Source organism: Aspergillus japonicus, assembly GCF_003184785.1.
Source record: "Aspergillus japonicus CBS 114.51 unplaced genomic scaffold BO86scaffold_70, whole genome shotgun sequence".
Taxonomy (NCBI): domain Eukaryota; kingdom Fungi; phylum Ascomycota; class Eurotiomycetes; order Eurotiales; family Aspergillaceae; genus Aspergillus; species Aspergillus japonicus.
In genome coordinates this window covers 102596-120168 of record NW_020291707.1, presented here as the reverse complement: position 1 = coordinate 120168, position 17573 = coordinate 102596, and the positions used below count along the sequence as shown (strand labels likewise).

Sequence of the window (17573 nt, the reverse complement as noted above, 5' to 3'; positions counted from 1 at the left end):
CGTTGGCACATCCCTAACCTTACTGCTGGACAAATAGGTTTGCTCCGTCTTAAGCGAAGTACATACACACATAGTAGGATGAACTCGTACAGATCGTATGAACTGAACCAGGTTTGTTTCAGCATTATGCTGGCGATATTCAACCTGACAAGCAAGAGGTATCTGGAAGTCAGCCGGCTGCTTACTCAGTCTCCCACACTCGATCCATTTTCATGTGATACTGAGTAGAAGCATCCTGTCAAAGAGCCCTGAGTAGCATACACAATCTCACCCCGGATATTCACCGCCCCTGTCACCCGTAAGAAAGTGTAGCAATGGGAACATTCTTCTCAGAATACGAGCGATCAAAGATATTCCACCAGGGATAGATAGGCATGGTCCTTGGCTGTGGCTGTTGCAACCCTTGTCTGAGACAAGTGAACGCTGATGGGCGAGATGCGCAACACCGCCATTTGTTGGACCTAGGGCATCCAACTCACCGCATGAAGGGTGCAGGGTTCCCTTTACTCCTTTAGGTACGGTACATATAGCAGTCTACGTGCTCGGCTCGGAGTAGGTAGAATTCGCAGCCCCGCGGTGATTCCCTTATCATGCTTATCGATCGTCCAAAATAAAGTTCCTATCGCTTTCTTTCTCCGGATTTTCCATGCTGTGAAATCTCGCTAGAATGAACTAATAGAGAACGCCACTCTTGTTGGCTATACCAAGGGATTTGCTCTATCAAGGTCATTCGGTATTTAATTGGCCGAAAGGCTGTGGAAAAATGACTTCGTTTTCTGGAGCAACTTGTCGTAGCGAGGATCGTTATATTGTGAATCCTAGCTTCTGTGTGTCTGCATGCCTCGGAGATTGTTTAAGGGACTGAGAGTATCACAATCCGAGCACCAGCCGTCATGCTGTGTCTTGCCATGCGTGATGAAGCTGTGCACCCGCCATATTTAGGGCTAGGATCATCACGGGACAACGTGCCTGATGGAACGTCGTTGGCTTCATTCGAAAGTGATAGATGAAAAGATACCCAGAAAGTATTTCTATGCAGTTATACCATGCATAGTTCAAGCCAACTCATGTCCTAAATGAACCCATGTTCCTTTTTACAAGCCACTATACCACCTATGCAAGAAACGCTGAACCCAGATGACTACTACCCTTTTTTTTTTATTTCTTTTTTTATTTTTCTACCCCAAGATCAAGTCCGCCCGAAACAAATCTCATTCGCAGCCTTCACCACCGCCTTCTCGCCCTCACTCATATCCGCCGTCACCTCCCACGGACTCTCACCTAGACCCATCGCCCTTCGGCCCTCGGGACCGATAGTCTCCCAAACTAGCGCCCCCTTGAAGCCCGCCTCACCTGCACCGCCCGCTCCAGGGAAATCCCACGGCGGGGAGTATGACAGCGCCGCCTGCCGCTGCTTGACCAGATACTCGACGTTCATCTCACACATCGGCGTCGCAGGAATATACATGACGCTGGAGTCCCCGGCCCCGCGGTGCTTCCTGTCGACCGAGTGCAGCGAATCACAGTGCCAGGCCACGTAGTCGCCCGGCTGGACCTCCGGGACCGAGACCATCGTGGTTTCGAGGTCGAGGTGCGGATGGGTGCGCGGGTTGTACTCCTGACACGCGCCTGGCACGGAGCCGGGGAAGGTGTTGTCCAGCATGGGCTGGCCGGTCTGGTCGTCGAAGAAGGGCCGGAGGAGGGTGTAGGCGGTGCTGTGCCGCAGCATGGGACAGACGTGCAGGGAGCCCTCGCCCGGCGCGGTGTGCGACATGGAGAGCCAGCCCTGGAAGAAGCGCAGCATCGAGCAGGCGCCCGCGCCGTTGTAGAGGTCCATCTGCGCGGCGACGCGGTGCTTGGCGTCCCAGGGGTCGTACTCCTCCCACCGGCCGGCCAGGATGGGCGCGTAGACGCGCGCGTACTCCGGGTCCTCCCAGCGCTCCAGCGAGCCGCCGTCGATGTGCGGCCCCAGCGTGAACTTGGCGTCGCCGGGCTGGCGGATGCGCAGCCGGTCCGCGTAGGTGAGCGGGTTGCGCGTCGAGATGCGCGTGCGCGGGTCGGACGAGTGCCACAGTTGCTGGAGGAAGCGCTGCGTCGTCAGCAGGTGGGCGTCGCTGCGCGCGGCCGCTTGCGACGGCGTCCAGTACAGCTCGTACACCGCGGGTGAGTCCGCGGGGAAGGCCTTCACGCGCTCGCGGTTGGCCGCGATGTACTCTTGGATCTGCGTTTTCCAGGTTAGGGCTTGCGAGCGCGGGACGACCTCCCGGATGACCACGGAGCCTCGGTGGCGGATCTCGGCGAGTGTGGAGTCGGGAACCGTGCCGTTGACTACATCAGAATATTTGACAGAAGGGATAACCTAGATCCAGGCGTTAGTATGGTTGTTATTCTCCATAGGGGGGGTGTATGTGGAAGGATGTATGCATGTGTAGAACGTGCCTCGCTGCCCTTCGACTTGATCTTGTGAACTTCTTCTGCGAGACTGGAGAGAAGACGCTCCCAGCTTTGCTTCAATGCTTCCTCATTCTTCTCGAAGTATTGGAGTTTTAGATCTCGGAATCGCGAGGGCAAGGGCTCTGGTTTGTAGTCGGGCCGCAAGCTGGGGAAGACACTGGAGATGTCGCCCGCGGCCTTGGTCATCGACGACGCTGAGGTCGATGTCGATGCGGCGCGGGCGGTTGTCTTGGCTATTAATCTCGACAATGTCATCTTCACTAGTGTCTCGTGTAGCTATTAGACCTCTGGGAATTGGGTTAGCCCAAATGGCCTCTGCGGAGTATCTTATACCCCATGGGCAACTGTCGGAAAGCCCAAAATAGCAAGCGGGCCGGTTACTGCTTACAGTAAGTTGCCGCCGCCCCGCGTTCGAAGCGAGTAGAGATGGGGAACCACTGCGTCACTGTCCACGATCCAGGCACTGTGGTGCAAGAATAACTGCCGAGTGGATCCATAATGTTCGGATAGTCATTGCTTTTGAATGAGCAATGACGAGAGTCGGTGATACCGGCTGGCTGTACGGTCAATGCGTAGGAGAGATGAGCTGGTCTAGTGGCTGAGTGCAGCACTCAACCAACTGGCACTGCACCTCGATGCGATGCAGGGATAGCAGTGGAGTTCCTCCGAGTGTGCTCCATCTGTCCGCAATATTATTCCCCAGATACGGGCCATGGTCTAAACGGACTTGAACTGGCTCGAGTTCCCGCGCATTGGGGTATAGTCTTCGGTGTAACCACGATGTAATCTTCCAACTTTTGAACTCGGAAGGCATCGTGTCACCATGGTGAGAAATGGCAGTTGTCCAACCACCCTCGGTCTATGAATGGTCAAAGGGAGCAATGATAAGAAGAAGTGAGTGTAACTGTAGAGATCGAGAGTATATGCTGCCATGCTCTGTTGTACAGTACATAGTTGACTAGTGAGCGTGTCTTGGAGTGCGTGTGTATAGGGCTGTCATTTATTCACTAAGCAGCGCCTCATAGAGCCAGGAATCGAGGGCTCGGATCACCAACTGCCCCCGTGACGCAATCGGTAGCGTGCAAGCCTTCTAAGCTTGAAGTTGCGAGTTCGAGCCTCGCCGGGGGCTGTTATTTTGGCTCGTCTACTGTGTGGAGGATGGTAGCGATGTTTTTTTTGTACCCTGTGAGGTGACAAATTCATTTACATATAATATAGTCAGTCTACTTAGATAACTGTTAGGTCAAGACCTACTGTGTATATTTCCAGATACGGTATTTTAACTTTTCGGATATTGAAAATCAAATCACTACCCTATCAGAGAGGGTATGATACAGGAAATATTTTAGAATAAAGATCCAACATAGCGCAAGGCCATAACGGCAGGGTACGCCGCCATTTCACAACAACAGCCCCCGTGACGCAATGGTAGCGTGCCAGACTTCTAATCTGGAAGTTGCGAGTTCGAGCCTCGCCGGGGGCTTCTACAATTCTTTTTGCCCTTTACCCATCAGTCACCATAGTCATCTTATCTTCCATGCTATGGAACCTATGCTTCACATGATAGATGCGCTCTCTCTTTTGTTTTCTTCCCGGCTATCATTGCGCATGGGACTGGTCTTGCGCAACCATGGCATATCACCCATTCCCGCAAAGGCTATACCAACCACGCTTTTCCCCTTAACGCAACGCACCACGATACGATACACGATACTCACTCTTGAAGGCCACCAGACCCAGTAGGTTTCCCCTCATCGGTCTTTGTCCGGGTCCAGGACAGCTTCTCGAGTCTCCTTCCCTCGGTCCACAATGTCGAATGCGGGTAACAACATCCCGAACCTTCGGATTGATACTGCCCGAACGAGGTATAAAGAAGGCATAAGTCCATGTGGCACGGCGATAGTAGCGCCCACTCCTTTCTGAGTGTTACGCCGCTTCTATTTTCACCTTCCGTACACCATGTCGTTCTCTGTGAAAGGACGCTCTGCCATCGTCACTGGAGCAGGCTCCGGTGCGTCAACACTCCTTCACTGATTCAAGGCGACTGCTACGGGGATGTAGGCATGTCACTAATCGATCTAATATAGGCATTAACCTCTCGTTTGCCAAACTGCTACTTGAAAATGGGTGCAACGTTCTCATTGCCGACCTGGGGTTGCGCCCCGAGGCACAGTCGCTGGTGAATCAGTACGCGGCCTCCTCCAAAGGCACCCGTGCTGTCTTCCAGAAGACCGACGTGACCGACTGGAAGCAGCTCGAGCAGATGTTTGAAGTAGCAGAGAAGGAGTTCGGGGAAGTAGACATCGTCTGCCCCGGCGCAGGGATCTACGAGCCTGTATGTGCCCCCCCAAAAATCCCCCGAAGAAGCAAGGGATGTTTAGCTTATGGCTTGTCTCGCAAGCAGCATTGGACCAACTTCTGGCGACCCCCGGGAACGCCAGAGAGCCGAGATCCACGACATGGCGGCCGGTACGCCTTGCTAGATATCAACTTGACCCATCCCATCCGCACGACGCAACTAGCCATCGCGCACTTCCTCCGCAAGGGCAGCAGCAGCCAACGCTGCAAACACATCGTGCACATCTCCAGCATTGCCGGGCAGAATCCTGCTCTCGCGACCCCGATCTACGTAGCCACCAAGTATGCGATCAATGGCCTGGTCCGGTCCCTGGCCAAGCTCGACCAGAAATGCGGGATCCGCGTCACGGCGGTGGCTCCCGGGGTGATCAAGACACCGCTCTGGACGGACCACCCCGAAAAGATCAAGATAGTCGACGCCAAAGCCGACGAGTGGGTGACGCCCGAGGAAGTGGCTCAGGTCATGCTGGCGTTGATCCAGCAAGATCATGTTGGCGAGATCATTGGGGATCAGACAGGCCAGGGTCCTCAGTTTATGGTTAGTGGGGGAACGATTCTGGAGGTCTCCAAGACCGTGCGTTCGGTTAGTGCCTTTAATGATCCCGGCCCCGGCCAGCGGCCCGGAAATACGGTGTCGGACGCCAATAAACTGGAGGATGAGGTCTATGATTTGCTGTCGCAGCAGGGTTGGGGGAAGCCGAAGTTGTAGTTTCTTTCTCTGTAGGGAAGGAGTCATGGTGGGATTGTGCTGCCAACGAATACTATGTGATGAAGAAAAGCACATCAAGTGGATCTATTGTATGCCCATCGCATTTTTTAACCCATTCGAGATAAAGAGGGGAAGGGAAAAAAAGGCGGAGAAGAGCGGCAAGGGAAGGGTGTCTGACTAAGGAATCTAAATTGGGAAAGATACGAACTGACTGACCACAATCCAATCTCTCTCCCTCCAACTTATCTCCGCTCCTCTTGACTCGTTACTCTCCTCGGTTCTCTCTTCTCTCTCCACCCCCCCATCCCCTCCTCTCTCCCCTCCTCTCTAACTCGTGTCTTATTCCAAGAGTACCACCTTTCACTCCCCTTCTCTCCCCATCTCTCCCCATCTCCCCCTTTTCCTCCCTCTCTCCTGCCTGCTGTCGCAAATTCCAGTGGCCTTCGATCTCATAGTATGCCGGGTTGACCCACCCCGGAATTCTCCTGTCGTGTGGCCACCTCTTATCAATCAATCACTTTCTCATTCAACCTCGACTTGTGCCGCCAACATGATGGACGATGAGGCTTCCATTGGGGTGGTTTCACCCAGAAGTACGTCTCGAAGGTAAAAACCCTTTTCCCCTCCGCACCTGCTTTTCTTCCGGCGCTTCTTATCGCTGACGGTTTATTGTTGCAGGCGTGGCGGGAGAGGGAAACGGAGCGTCGGACACCATGGCGACGCCAGTTGGATTAGTTGCGTGATCAACCTGGTCAACACTAGTGAGTTGGAACAATTTGCAGCCAATCGATGCTCTATATTGGCTTTTTCTGACGGGATAAAACTCCGGTAGTCATTGGCGCCGGTGTCCTAGCCATGCCACTTGCGATCTCGCACATGGGAATCGTACTCGGTGTCTTTGTCATTTTATGGTCGGGAATCGCAGCAGGATTCGGTCTATATCTTCAGTCCCAATGTGCACGATACCTGGAACGCGGAACCGCGTCGTTCTTCGCCTTGTCGCAGCTCACATACCCCAATGCGGCCGTTATCTTCGATGCCGCGATCGCGATCAAGTGTTTTGGTGTCGGGGTCAGCTATCTTATCATCATCGGGGATCTGATGCCGGGGGTAGTTCAGGGCTTCGTGGGAGGTTCGCCGGATTACGACTTTCTGGTGGACCGTCATTTTTGGGTAACAGCCTTCATGTACGTCTCCCCACGGGAACCAATATTGGGACCATACTAATGTGCTCTACTTTGTCAGGTTGATTGTCATTCCCCTCTCCTACCTCCGACGCTTGGACTCGCTCAAATATACGAGTATTGCAGCACTCGTCTCTATGGCATACTTGGTTGTCTTGGTTGTCTACCACTTCGTGATCGGAGACACAACCACTGATCGGGGTCCTATTCGCGTGATACACTGGGCAGGCCCTGTTCCCACGCTCAGCAGCCTTCCCGTCATTGTCTTTGCATTCACATGCCATCAGAATGTATGATGCCTCCAACCGTGCTCCTTCATTTGAGCATTGCTGACCAGTACAACAGATGTTCTCGATCTTGAACGAGATTAGCAACAACAGCCACTTCCGGACCACCGGAGTCGTCTTCTCTAGCATCGGTAGCGCCGCTGCAACTTATATTCTTGTGGCTATCACCGGATACCTTTCGTTCGGAAACAGCGTTGCTGGAAACATCGTTGGCATGTACCCGCCAGGCCTGTATGCTACGATCGGCCGTGCCGCCATCGTCATGCTTGTCATGTTCTCCTATCCGCTCCAATGCCACCCGTGTCGGGCGTCTGTCGATGCAGTACTGCGCTGGAGACCCAAGCCCGCGGGCTCCAGTGACAGCTCGCCCCACCGGCATCCACTTTTGGGGTCGAGAGGCACCCGTGCCCCCGAGCCAATGAGTGACCTCCGATTCTCCATCATCACCACCACCATTCTCGTGTTGAGCTACATCGTTGCCATGACCGTGTCGTCGCTCGAAGCCGTGCTCGCTTATGTCGGCAGCACCGGCAGCACCAGCATCAGCTTCATCCTCCCAGGTCTTTTCTATTACAAGATCTCTTCTCCTGACTCGCCGCACCATCAACGCCTGATGAAGGAAGACGACGAAGTGGGCGATGCGATCATGTCTGACGGCAACGATGACGATGAGGACATCGAGACCTCGCAAACCCGTCCGCTGACGGAGAGTGGTATCCTTCGCCGCGGCACTCGTCAATTGCGCCGAGCACTATTGCGCAAGCTGAGTCTGGGTCTTGTGATCTACGGTGTCCTGGTCATGGTCGTGTGTCTGATCACGAATTCAGTCTTTCTCGCCTCTCATTAGCACTAAAGGCAGGCCTACGCAGAGTTAAGCTAGGCTTGACTTTGGATCCCCTTTCCATTCTCTACCAACCTTTGTCAATCCTTCCTCTCGTTCCTTACTTAGATACCTCCCTTTTTCTATTCTATCTCATTCTCAATCTCAGTTTCATTTAATTTCCTTGCTCCATTATCGCCCCTTTACTCCCCATTTTCCTTCCGCATTGCGTGCAGGTTATTAGAGCTGGGGTCTTGATTCAGGATTACAGTCGATTGGAACTGCATCACTATACCACGGCACCGGCGTTTATAGGGGAATCCTTGTCTCTTGTCCATGCGTTTGTTAGACATTTCTTTTCTTTATTTAAGTTGGATTTCCATTGGAATATACCAGAGCCCAGATTTTCTTTTTTTTATTCATCCGTGGTGCTTGCAAGCACGACCAGACCACTGCTGTTGGGTAATGCGTTGTTTCGTGTTCGCTGTGCGTTGTGCGTCACATTTGGGGGATGCAGCAGCATGCTAAGAGTCGGATTGGGATTTTAACTCAGAGAATCAGAAAGACACATACAAAACAATTCAGAGTTGGCAAATGGCTATTTTTTTTTATATTTGTATGACTATGAATAATAAGTTTATCAAAAGATCCCTCCCCCTATCCCCGTAGACTCCAGAGGAGAAGTGGAGCTCGACAATATACTAGGTATGAAGTAGCGATGTAGAATAGATACAAGTCTCCGAGACCCACTTGTGGAAGCAACTAACCAATAGCCAAGCAAATTAGTTCTAAATCTCTATAAAAACTTACTAGTTCATACAAGTATAACTATCCTCTCTCTTACATCTGGATAAACACTGTCTTTTCTGACTATACAAGACAATTCACATCCATGATTTACCTCGTGGCTTGTGGCAGGGGCGGCACATAAGTAAATCCGAGGACCGAGAACTCCGCATAACGCGTCCGACAAACACTGAAGGCTTATGGATACGTATTGGAAGAATCTGCTTGATTCCTTAACTAAAAGGCTGCCTTAAAGACACGTTGAGGATGATGATGATGATGAGAAAGCAGGAAAAACAGGAACGGCAGGAGGGGCATCAAGCACCCTACAGATCTGGGAGATGGTATACGATGAGGTTCTAGAGGAGATTACTACGGAGGACATCCCTACTTCTGAGTTTAAACCACCGTCTCGAAGTCGTTTGGAATACTGCCGTGTATTCCCCGTCAAAACCAGATCCAGATCTGCGGTTGTTGCGGCCTGCAGGCCTTCCCAGGATTCAGGATCGTCAAGCTACGATGACACCAATGATGGCTATGATCCCGACACGCCTCGTCGACGGCAACCTCGAGGGTCTCGTCTTCCTCCTCCCTCTTCACCGACCGTACAGAAAACCCAACACTCACGCTCCCAAGGCCAGTCCCGACAGTATTGCACACAACTGTGCCTTCTTGGCCTGATTCGAGGCGGGAAACTAGATCGCAACTGCCCAAATGTACTCGACCACGGGACTGATCACCATCGATTGAACCCAACCACGCTTATCCGCCAGCTCAACCAGCAGCTCTCTCCCAAGAAACTACAGCCTGATACAAAAGTTGGGGTGCGAATCGCTGCACGGACACGGCACGCGTGGGGGCGCTCTTCAGAATCACGCTCTGGTCTCACGGGTATACGTTCGTCGGCAAAGAGCGCACCGATCGAACTTGTGAACGGCCTCAAAAGCACGAGCGGCGTGTGTATTCATGCCTTGCCCCAATTCAAGGGACGGTCGTGCCAGTCTTTCCTCGGTTAGCTTGGACCTTCCCCGCCCCCGTTTCCCTACGAAGGACATTGCGGAGATCGCTCATCGGATGTTTCTGGGTTTTTGCTGGAAGGACTCTGGGCCCGTCCGCATGCGCTCGATCGCGGCCAGCTGATTTCCGCAAGCCGAGGCCTCCCTGCGACCGATCCATAGCTTCGGGGTGCTTCATCGCGATCCCATCCCGGGCAATATGAACCTGGAACGACCACGACCGCTGCGTGAACGTTCCTCGACTTTGAGCGCTCCATCCTCCCAGATCAACCCCCCCCGGGACGCCGCTGGGTCTTATTGGGAATCCAACGCGCAAACGGGAAGCCGGACCCCTGGTGGAGATGGAGAAGAGTCCCACCCAAACGTCTGGACGGTTTTGCGCGGGGAGACAAGGCGCATGGTCCATGGGCTATCATGATATGATATGTATGCATTGGGATATAGGCCCCTTTATCAATTCAATGGCTACGATTGGATTCAATTCACGGCGCGGTTAATCTCCCCCCCCCCCCCCCCCTCTTTGCTGTGGACCTGCTTGCCGGCAAGCACTCCCTCTCGACTATTACACTTAACTTAATGCTTAGCTTGTGCCAGATCATTCATTAATCTAATACTATTGATAACATACCCACGAACAGCAAACGTAGGCCACCAACCCTGGAAAACAACGCAGTTCTTTCGGGTATAACGTTCATCGGTAGGTAGATCCCCGTTTCCGCCCCTTTTCTCCCTTCCAAGAAGTGGATGGGCTGTTTCGGTGGCTCTTAGTTTCCTATCGTGTGTGCTGCCAGTTCCTCACGTGCGTGGTGGGAATGTTACCGGACGAGGTCGTGGTGGGAGGAGGAAGGTGCTACCAGAGGACGGCCGAAAATGGCAGGCCCACGTGGGTTAGTAGTGTGATCCAGATTGTTAGACGGGAGATGTAGCATCTAGTCTATAGCTATATATATTCCTGTAAAGAAGATAGATAGACTGCTTACACGGCTGTCAGGTGGGGTCTCAAAATAATATCGTGACAGACATATATTGTCTTGTGTCTGTGTATCACTAACAACTGAAGATCTAACCGGCATGATATGATCAGGCTGTGGCTGCAGATACGTTTCTTGGCCTGTTGTGTGGTTCTACGTGTCCGTGTCCGGGGAGGGTTAACTCCATGAGCACACTGCACCAATGAATCTGGCATTCTTAGACCATATCTGATTTACAAACGTGGGTGGAAAAAGGGGGACAGGTACACGGGACTTCAAGAGCAAATATGCTGGTTGTATGAAAATGAAACAAAAGCAAGACGGGGCTAATTCAGAGATGATCTTGAGATCAAGCACACGGAAAGAGACTATGTCGAGAGGACAAGCCCTAGGGCCGATGGATTAGGTAAGAGGTAGAGGTTTGGAGAAATACAACGGAGCAAGGCCTGATTGGGGGCGAGGGAAGCAAAGCAGAGCAAAGCAAAGCGACAAGAGCAAGAAACTCCATTTCGTTATCTTATTTGGGCAATCTTGTTTGGAACTGGTGGAGTAGGTTTATGTTTCTTTTCGTTGGTGTTGTTTGGGGTGGTTTATGGGGGTGGGATGGAGGAAGGGGAATGGAGGGAGTAAGGTGGGAATAGTAGCTAGCCGCAGTAAAGCCTGAGCCTAAGCCAAGCAACCCTGCATGGCGCCGAACCCAGGAGCTTAATTATTGCTCTGGCTGTTCAGGATGCGCAGGATGGCGAGGAACAGGTTCAGGATGTCGAGGTAGAGCGAGATGGAGGCGGCGATCTCCTCCTCGACGTGGTAGTGGCGCATGACGAGCTGGGTGTCGACGAGGATGTAGCCGGCGAAGACGAGGGCGGCGACGCCGCCGTAGACGAGCTCGACGGTGCTGTTGCCGGGGAAGAACATGGCCATGAAGCCGAAGAGGATCAAGAACCACAGCGCGCCAAAGAGGTAGGGCATCCAGTGCGTGAAGTCGTACTTGGTCTGGCACGCGAACAGCGTCAGGGCGACGAACAGGCCCAGCGTGATCACCAGCGCCTGCAGCACGATCCGGCTCTCGTACAGCGACGTCACCACGCTGATCGAGTAGGCCTCCATGATCGTGAAGCCCGACAAGAACAGTAGATTGGCTGGGTACGACTTGCGCTTCCAGTAGGTCACCAGCATGAAGCCCAGCGCGCCGAACACCGACAGGATCATCACCCAGAAGTTGGACTGGATCCAGGTCCGGTAGCTGGGGCTGAAGAAGGAGATCGAGCTCATCACCGTCGTGAGGAGGAGTTGGGCCGTCCTGGATTTCAGAAAGGTGTTAGGTCTGAATATGTATACAGCTGGCTACACTCCGGTTTGAGGTATATCGGGAGAGGCACTCACAGGATCGCATAGACCTTGCGGATGAACTGCATACGAATGGGCAGGGTGCCCTCCGCCACAGTGCCGCCGAACTGCATCACATACTGTCAGTCAAGATGTAGATCAGTGTTGGACGGAAGCTTTACCTTGAAGTCATCGGGAACGTTGTCGTCTTCGCTGCGAGGCGCCTGGGTGTAATCGGCAGTTGCCTGATAAGAAGGCGGGGGCTGAGTGTAAGCACGCTCTTCAAAAGAGTCGCGCTGCGGTGCGGGCTCATATCTAATGTTGGCAGCCATTTTGCTCTCAGAGTAGCTTCTATGGAGTAATTAGAAGACCGATCCAGAGAGAACGAGATGGTTAATGCTTTAAAACTCACGGCTGACAGGAAGACCGGGGGGCGAAGTGAAGTGGAGAGAGAAGGGTCGAGAACGCGGGCGGAGATACCGCCTTTCTGCTCGGGAGCCGCGTGACGTCGTTTCGTCACCTGATTCTCTCCTATCGCTTCACTGAGCCTTAGGCAGCACATTTACTCTGCAGCTACAACCTACATGGAGTTTGGAGCACAAAGACACAAGGCTTATGCGCGAATTCGCAGCATCATAACATATGATCATCTATTATATGCGATATTATGTATAAATTCTATCCTCTAATATATGCCATGAATGCAGATATCCTATCGCTAGGGTTTGGATGCGTGGCCTCAACCAGCTCAGAGGCTGTTACTCCCGGTCGTCATCATCACGATACTCTTCCACTATCACATTGCCACCCTCGGACGACGGCCGCGAGCCTTCTTCCTCATCTGTACTGTCATCCGGCGTATCCAGGCCCTCCCGGGTGATCGAAGCGCTATGCAACTCACCAGGACGCCTCTTACGCTGGAAGTCTTGTGCATGGGCCGCAGCCAACAAGGTACCAACCCGAGCAAGACCACGTGGGCTCCGAACAGACAAGCCTGGAGTGGGTGGGGTTCCTTGCTCGGCGTCGCCAATGGTAGGGACGGGCGCCAGAGGCTGGTGGTCTTGAAGCTGCATAGCCTCCTCTGGCTGAGCCGACGGAGCCTGTGGTTTGGGCACTTCGTACGGTAGCGGAACATCCCTGGATGCTCGGAAGAGAAGAACGTTGGTGCAGTGCTCGTTCTCCACACGGAAGATCGTCCACACCCCTCGGCGGCCCACCTCTGAGAGTGCAACAGCGAAACTGAGGACAGCCGAATGCTGTATGTCCTTGCGGAAGATCGCATAGAAGATCCAGTTGAAGCGGACAACAACATCGATAACCATCCCAACATAGTACACCCACGGCTTCCGGAAGGCGAGCACCTCACGAAGCATTGGGTTCTTCGCGTGAGGGTTTCCCAGACTCCAATCCATGGCGAGATCCCACACGGAGCAGTAGACAGCATTCAGCAACGCAAACGTGATGAACGGAGCCTCAAAGCTCGAGACCTTGTCGATACGGTAGAGACTCAGGGTACAATAGTAGAGGACAGTGAACATGTATTTTCCGAAGTTGAGTAAGTGAGGGAAGGCGTTCCTCGTGTCGGCATATCGACGTAAGCACTGAAGAGCTCTCCATATTCCTGGAAGGCACGTGAAGAACCCCAGCAGCCGGGAGTGAGAGGAGTTACACTGCTGAGGGTCACTCCAGTGTTTCGCATAGAGGCAGAAGAACAATTCAATATTCTAAGATTGATTAGCGACCGCTGCCATAGTTCATGCAACAATAGAATGATACTCACGCCCATGGCGTACGTCTGAGAGCAGTACATATCACCGAGAAAGAAATCACGAAACTCGACAGGGTATAGACCAGCCAACAGAAGTCGCCACTACCGTGCATAGTTAGCTTTCAACTCCGGTATGTCAACTAGAGCACTACTCACATTGGAATATGCCCACCACTTTCGACTGTGGTGGTATAAAGTGCGCACAGGTAAGAAAAGAACTACCACCGTCACACCTATCAAGATGACAGGCCAATAGATATATGCGTCGTTGATCATCATGAAATTAAGCCACATGAAGAGACCTAGTATGAACAAGAAGAAACTCGGTAACTGCAGTCACGTCAATATCAAGCAATCCACATGATGAGATAGAAGCTCTAACCTCAGTTAACTGCCGCCAGTCTAATGCGTGTCTGGTGTCGAACTCGAAAACGAAGACGTAGTTTATCTTGGCCTTCGTCCAGACCATGCAGTCCAAGCAGAATAGGAGAAAATGCAGAACGATGAGGAAATAACCACCGTATATCTATTGAAGTTAGAGGCTCAAGCGCCCGTGAGCGGGTATGCGAGACTAACCTGGAGCAAGTAGCTCGTATTAAGCTTCACGTCGGAATCATCATTATTCAGATTACGGCTAGCATAAACCAATGCCTGGGCTGCAAACAGGATGCCAGCCATCAACAGGAGACCAGAGCGGAATGTGTTCGGCGAGTAGTCTCCAGCCTTGTTGACTGTATGGCGCAACTTCGAGGCCGCAATCTTGCGATTTCCGCGCTCGAAATAGCGGGCGTAGAGGTCCTCTGCTGCCGACAACAAATGCTCCGTGACCTCACTCTGGACGAACCACGCCTTGTTGACCTTCTCAGAGAGATATCGCATTGGGGGGTGTGCATTGACAACCTTGTCATATTTCTTGTTGATTTTCCGGAACGCGGTCCGGTTCAGATAGGCATATGCCTTCAACAACTCCACGCCACGATAGAATTCTTGAAGCGCATGCTTAAGCTTTCTTTTGGCGGAGCGATAAGGAACCTCGGCGTTGTTGGACTCTTCCGGCCGCCGTGCGAAATCTCGCCGTGTGATGGTGTTCGGTAGGTCTTGCGCTTGTCCGACCGGCGTTGCCAACTCTGCCAGGGCCTTGGAATTTTTCCCAAAATGACGCCCGGGGAAAGCATCCTTGATCTTGGCGAGTCCGCCAAAGCCGTTGGCCTGCGCATTGTCCTTCTTGAGCCCACCGTTTTTCGTTTTCCCAAGCACTTCTTGAGTGCGCTGGTCCCGCATGATATGCAGCTGGCTTCGGAGCACCTTCAAACGCTCCGCCGCTTCTTGTTCTTTCATCTGATAGAACGAATCTATCTTGGCTAGCTCGCCATCGAGAAAAGCGAAGAACTCATCCTGCCGCTTGGCAATTTCCGATGTCGAGGTATCGGTGGTGTCGCGCTTCTCGGGAGCATTCCAGTCCTGGTAAGACAGCACCCGCTGCAGTAGGGAACCTCTCCGGTTCGACGGGCCTGCACCCGTGTTCCTCTTGTAATCCTTGATACCCCCAGCAGCGGGTTGTGGCGTCGAGGGGCTCCGGCGCGATCTGGCAGGCGTGGCTGGTCGCAAGCTATCATATCGTGATAAGATCGGCGACGGGCTCTCGGGGCGGTGGTCGTCTGGATCATCCTCTCTTTCTGGCGAGGAGAACTCGACCTCCTTGGGATCAATTGCCGGATCTGGCAGCCGCAGAGAGGCTACATCCGAGGAAGCAGCCTGCTGTGATGGCGGTGTGGCGACAATACTTCCATACGTGCCGACCACGCCCGAGAAGCGCGATGCAGGGGCCCGGAGGGGCTGGCGTTCACTGCGCGCCGACGTTGAGCGCGGTGTCAAGCCATTGCTTCGCGCCGGCGTCGAGGGAACCTGAAGGGTGTCCTGGGGTAAATCGTGTCGGCTTTCGCTTCGGAATGACGAGCGGGGGTCCGAACTCAGCAGGCGATCGGACTGGTCATGTTGGGGGTAGGATAAATTGCGGATGGACGGATGGCTAGGGCTGCGATTGGCTTTCTGTAGGGCGCGCGAGATGGCTTTGACTTTCTTTTTGCCGGCCTGTCGTCCCCCAAAGTCATACAATGATGAGAATCGGAACCACACCCCCAGCGTATGGGAGCAAGCAACTGGGGCAGCACCAACCTTGTAGTCGAGATATTTAGCTCGCCACTCTGGAACTAATTCCTGCTCCAGCTCCCTGTCGCCAATGACTGGGTCAGCAACGCCTCACAGGAAACAAGCATTCCGGAGCAATGGTGGGTTTGGGTGAGTGAGACACACTTGGCGAATTTCATGCTGGGAAGGCAGAGGCATGAGCGAGCATAATACGGTTGACAAAAAAAATTACAGCAGATACCCAGGAGGATTTATGACGCAGCAAGTGCCATCACAGTGGCAACAAGATGAAGCAGAAGAATGGTGGAGCAAGTTGACAGGGAATCTGGTATCCGAGGATCAATCGATAAGAGCTCCCATTGCTCAGGGCGATTGGAGAGTAGCTCAAGACAACGATCAGTTCATTCTTGGGGCCAAGAAGGTAGAACACGCACACAATTCTCCAATATAGGACGAGAAGGAGGATGAGAGGAGGGGAGTAAAAGAGACAGGGTCCGGAAAAAAAATAGTAGATAGAAATAGAATGTCACAGTGGAACGGGAGGGCGGAGGTAGAAGCAGATAAGAATGGAAGAAGGAAAATACAAGTTAAGTTTAAATGTGTGGAAAAAAGAACTAAAAATGCCAAAATGCGCAAGAGGTCAAGAGGTCAAGAGGTCAAGAGCGCAAACCACAGGCAAGCCACCAGAGGATCAGTCCAGCCCGTCATAGCGAGACAAAGAGGAGCCGAGTGACTTTTGAGCGAGCGGGAACGAAGCCAGCAAGATACCTGATTTCATGGATTCAAAATTGGAGAGGAACGAGTTGAACCTTCTTCTTGCCCGAATTGTCCGTCTATCGTAGCCTGATAGGCCCGGGTTTATGCACGTGCTGCAGCCGATGAGCTCATTTGCAGGAGCACTTGGCAGGGCGGTGAGCGGTGATCATCAGTCATTGGCTGCTCTGTCATACCGGACAAAGTATCCCCATAAAGTAAGAGGCTTGCCGCGCATACACGGTGGTTGCTGCTCGTATACTCCCTCTTTCCCTCTCTTCCTCTCCACTTACAGTTCCATGGATGTCCTTGACAGCTTCGCATTTCGTTCCTTATGATTGGAATTTCCTTGTCAGGGCCTTGGGAGATTCCTTGAATCAATCTGTCAACATGCGAAAAAAAAAAAAAAGGGTTCCCAAAGTAGAATTGAGAACCCGGAAATGCACTCCCAAAACTGCCCCTCTCTTCCGCAGGACACTATCTATCTTCATACAGGAACCGAAAATAGTCGCACACACTCCCCCTCCCCCGACGACCGACGATCCTTGCTTGCCGTCAGTCGCAATCACTCCGTGATAATCCGCGTTACTTGCCCGATTGGGTGGAATCCTACATACTGGCCATGCAGTTTGCGGTGGTCGTTTCAGCCTGCCCAGCGTTTGACCTTCATACTCAGTAACTCTTGCATCGGGTTGCGATTCATCATTACGACTGTTTTGTTTTGGTTTCTACTCCTTCCAGACCGACTCTCATGATTCGATGATAGCTCATCTGCCTCTCCACCATACCGTACAGATCATATATGCATGAGAGGGCTCGAATCTACAGGCCACGTCGCATGCAGAGGACCACGCTTCAGGATTAGAAAAAACAAAACAATTATGAGGAATATTTTTTCATTGGGAACAACAAATCATCGGTATCATATCAACACACACCCCCGGTCGACAGGTTCAGATCCAGTCTATTCCTTATCGCACTAGAGCTTAGTAC

The 17573-nt window shown here is 52.6% G+C and overlaps 7 protein-coding genes and 2 non-coding genes across 9 annotated transcripts; 5 read left to right on the top strand and 4 right to left on the bottom strand.

Annotated features, from left to right (window-relative positions):
• Positions 1 to 1188: 1188 nt before the first annotated feature.
• BO86DRAFT_450867 (DUF1479 domain-containing protein) lies at positions 1189 to 2709 on the bottom strand (the record flags this gene model as incomplete). The annotated part of the gene is made up of 2 exons (XM_025676827.1): positions 1189 to 2359; positions 2440 to 2709. The coding sequence occupies 2 exons, from the start codon at positions 2707 to 2709 to the stop codon at positions 1190 to 1192; spliced, it is 1440 nt and encodes a 479-aa protein (XP_025523555.1).
• Positions 2710 to 3510: 801 nt separating this feature from the next.
• On the top strand, positions 3511 to 3583 carry BO86DRAFT_t273. Its single transcript has one exon. It is a non-coding gene; the product is annotated as a tRNA-Arg (tRNA).
• Positions 3584 to 3865: 282 nt separating this feature from the next.
• Positions 3866 to 3937, top strand: BO86DRAFT_t274. The gene has a single exon. It is a non-coding gene; the product is annotated as a tRNA-Arg (tRNA).
• Positions 3938 to 4413: 476 nt separating this feature from the next.
• Positions 4414 to 7839, top strand: BO86DRAFT_422223 (uncharacterized protein; the record flags this gene model as incomplete). Its single annotated transcript, XM_025675329.1, has 8 exons — positions 4414 to 4465; positions 4542 to 4789; positions 4859 to 5473; positions 6113 to 6114; positions 6200 to 6282; positions 6354 to 6708; positions 6767 to 6995; positions 7051 to 7839. The coding sequence occupies 8 exons, from the start codon at positions 4414 to 4416 to the stop codon at positions 7837 to 7839; spliced, it is 2373 nt and encodes a 790-aa protein (XP_025523554.1).
• A 740-nt stretch (positions 7840 to 8579) lies between these two features.
• Positions 8580 to 9627, top strand: BO86DRAFT_214913 (uncharacterized protein). Its single transcript, XM_025666879.1, has one exon. The coding sequence runs from the start codon at positions 8940 to 8942 to the stop codon at positions 9612 to 9614; it is 675 nt and encodes a 224-aa protein (XP_025523553.1). The 5' UTR covers positions 8580 to 8939; the 3' UTR covers positions 9615 to 9627.
• Positions 9628 to 11290: 1663 nt separating this feature from the next.
• Positions 11291 to 12243, bottom strand: BO86DRAFT_322603 (Bax inhibitor-1 family protein; the record flags this gene model as incomplete). Its single annotated transcript, XM_025668396.1, has 3 exons — positions 11291 to 11885; positions 11969 to 12039; positions 12094 to 12243. The coding sequence occupies 3 exons, from the start codon at positions 12241 to 12243 to the stop codon at positions 11291 to 11293; spliced, it is 816 nt and encodes a 271-aa protein (XP_025523552.1).
• A 253-nt stretch (positions 12244 to 12496) lies between these two features.
• BO86DRAFT_392451 (EXS domain-containing protein) lies at positions 12497 to 13632 on the bottom strand. Its single transcript, XM_025672808.1, has one exon. The coding sequence runs from the start codon at positions 13447 to 13449 to the stop codon at positions 12670 to 12672; it is 780 nt and encodes a 259-aa protein (XP_025523551.1). The 5' UTR covers positions 13450 to 13632; the 3' UTR covers positions 12497 to 12669.
• Positions 13633 to 14059: 427 nt separating this feature from the next.
• BO86DRAFT_214904 (uncharacterized protein) lies at positions 14060 to 15229 on the bottom strand. The gene has a single exon (XM_025666878.1). The coding sequence runs from the start codon at positions 15015 to 15017 to the stop codon at positions 14223 to 14225; it is 795 nt and encodes a 264-aa protein (XP_025523550.1). The 5' UTR covers positions 15018 to 15229; the 3' UTR covers positions 14060 to 14222.
• A 1625-nt stretch (positions 15230 to 16854) lies between these two features.
• BO86DRAFT_214841 (uncharacterized protein) lies at positions 16855 to 17451 on the top strand. Its single transcript, XM_025666877.1, has one exon. The coding sequence runs from the start codon at positions 17021 to 17023 to the stop codon at positions 17333 to 17335; it is 315 nt and encodes a 104-aa protein (XP_025523549.1). The 5' UTR covers positions 16855 to 17020; the 3' UTR covers positions 17336 to 17451.
• The last annotated feature ends 122 nt before the right edge of the window (positions 17452 to 17573 follow it).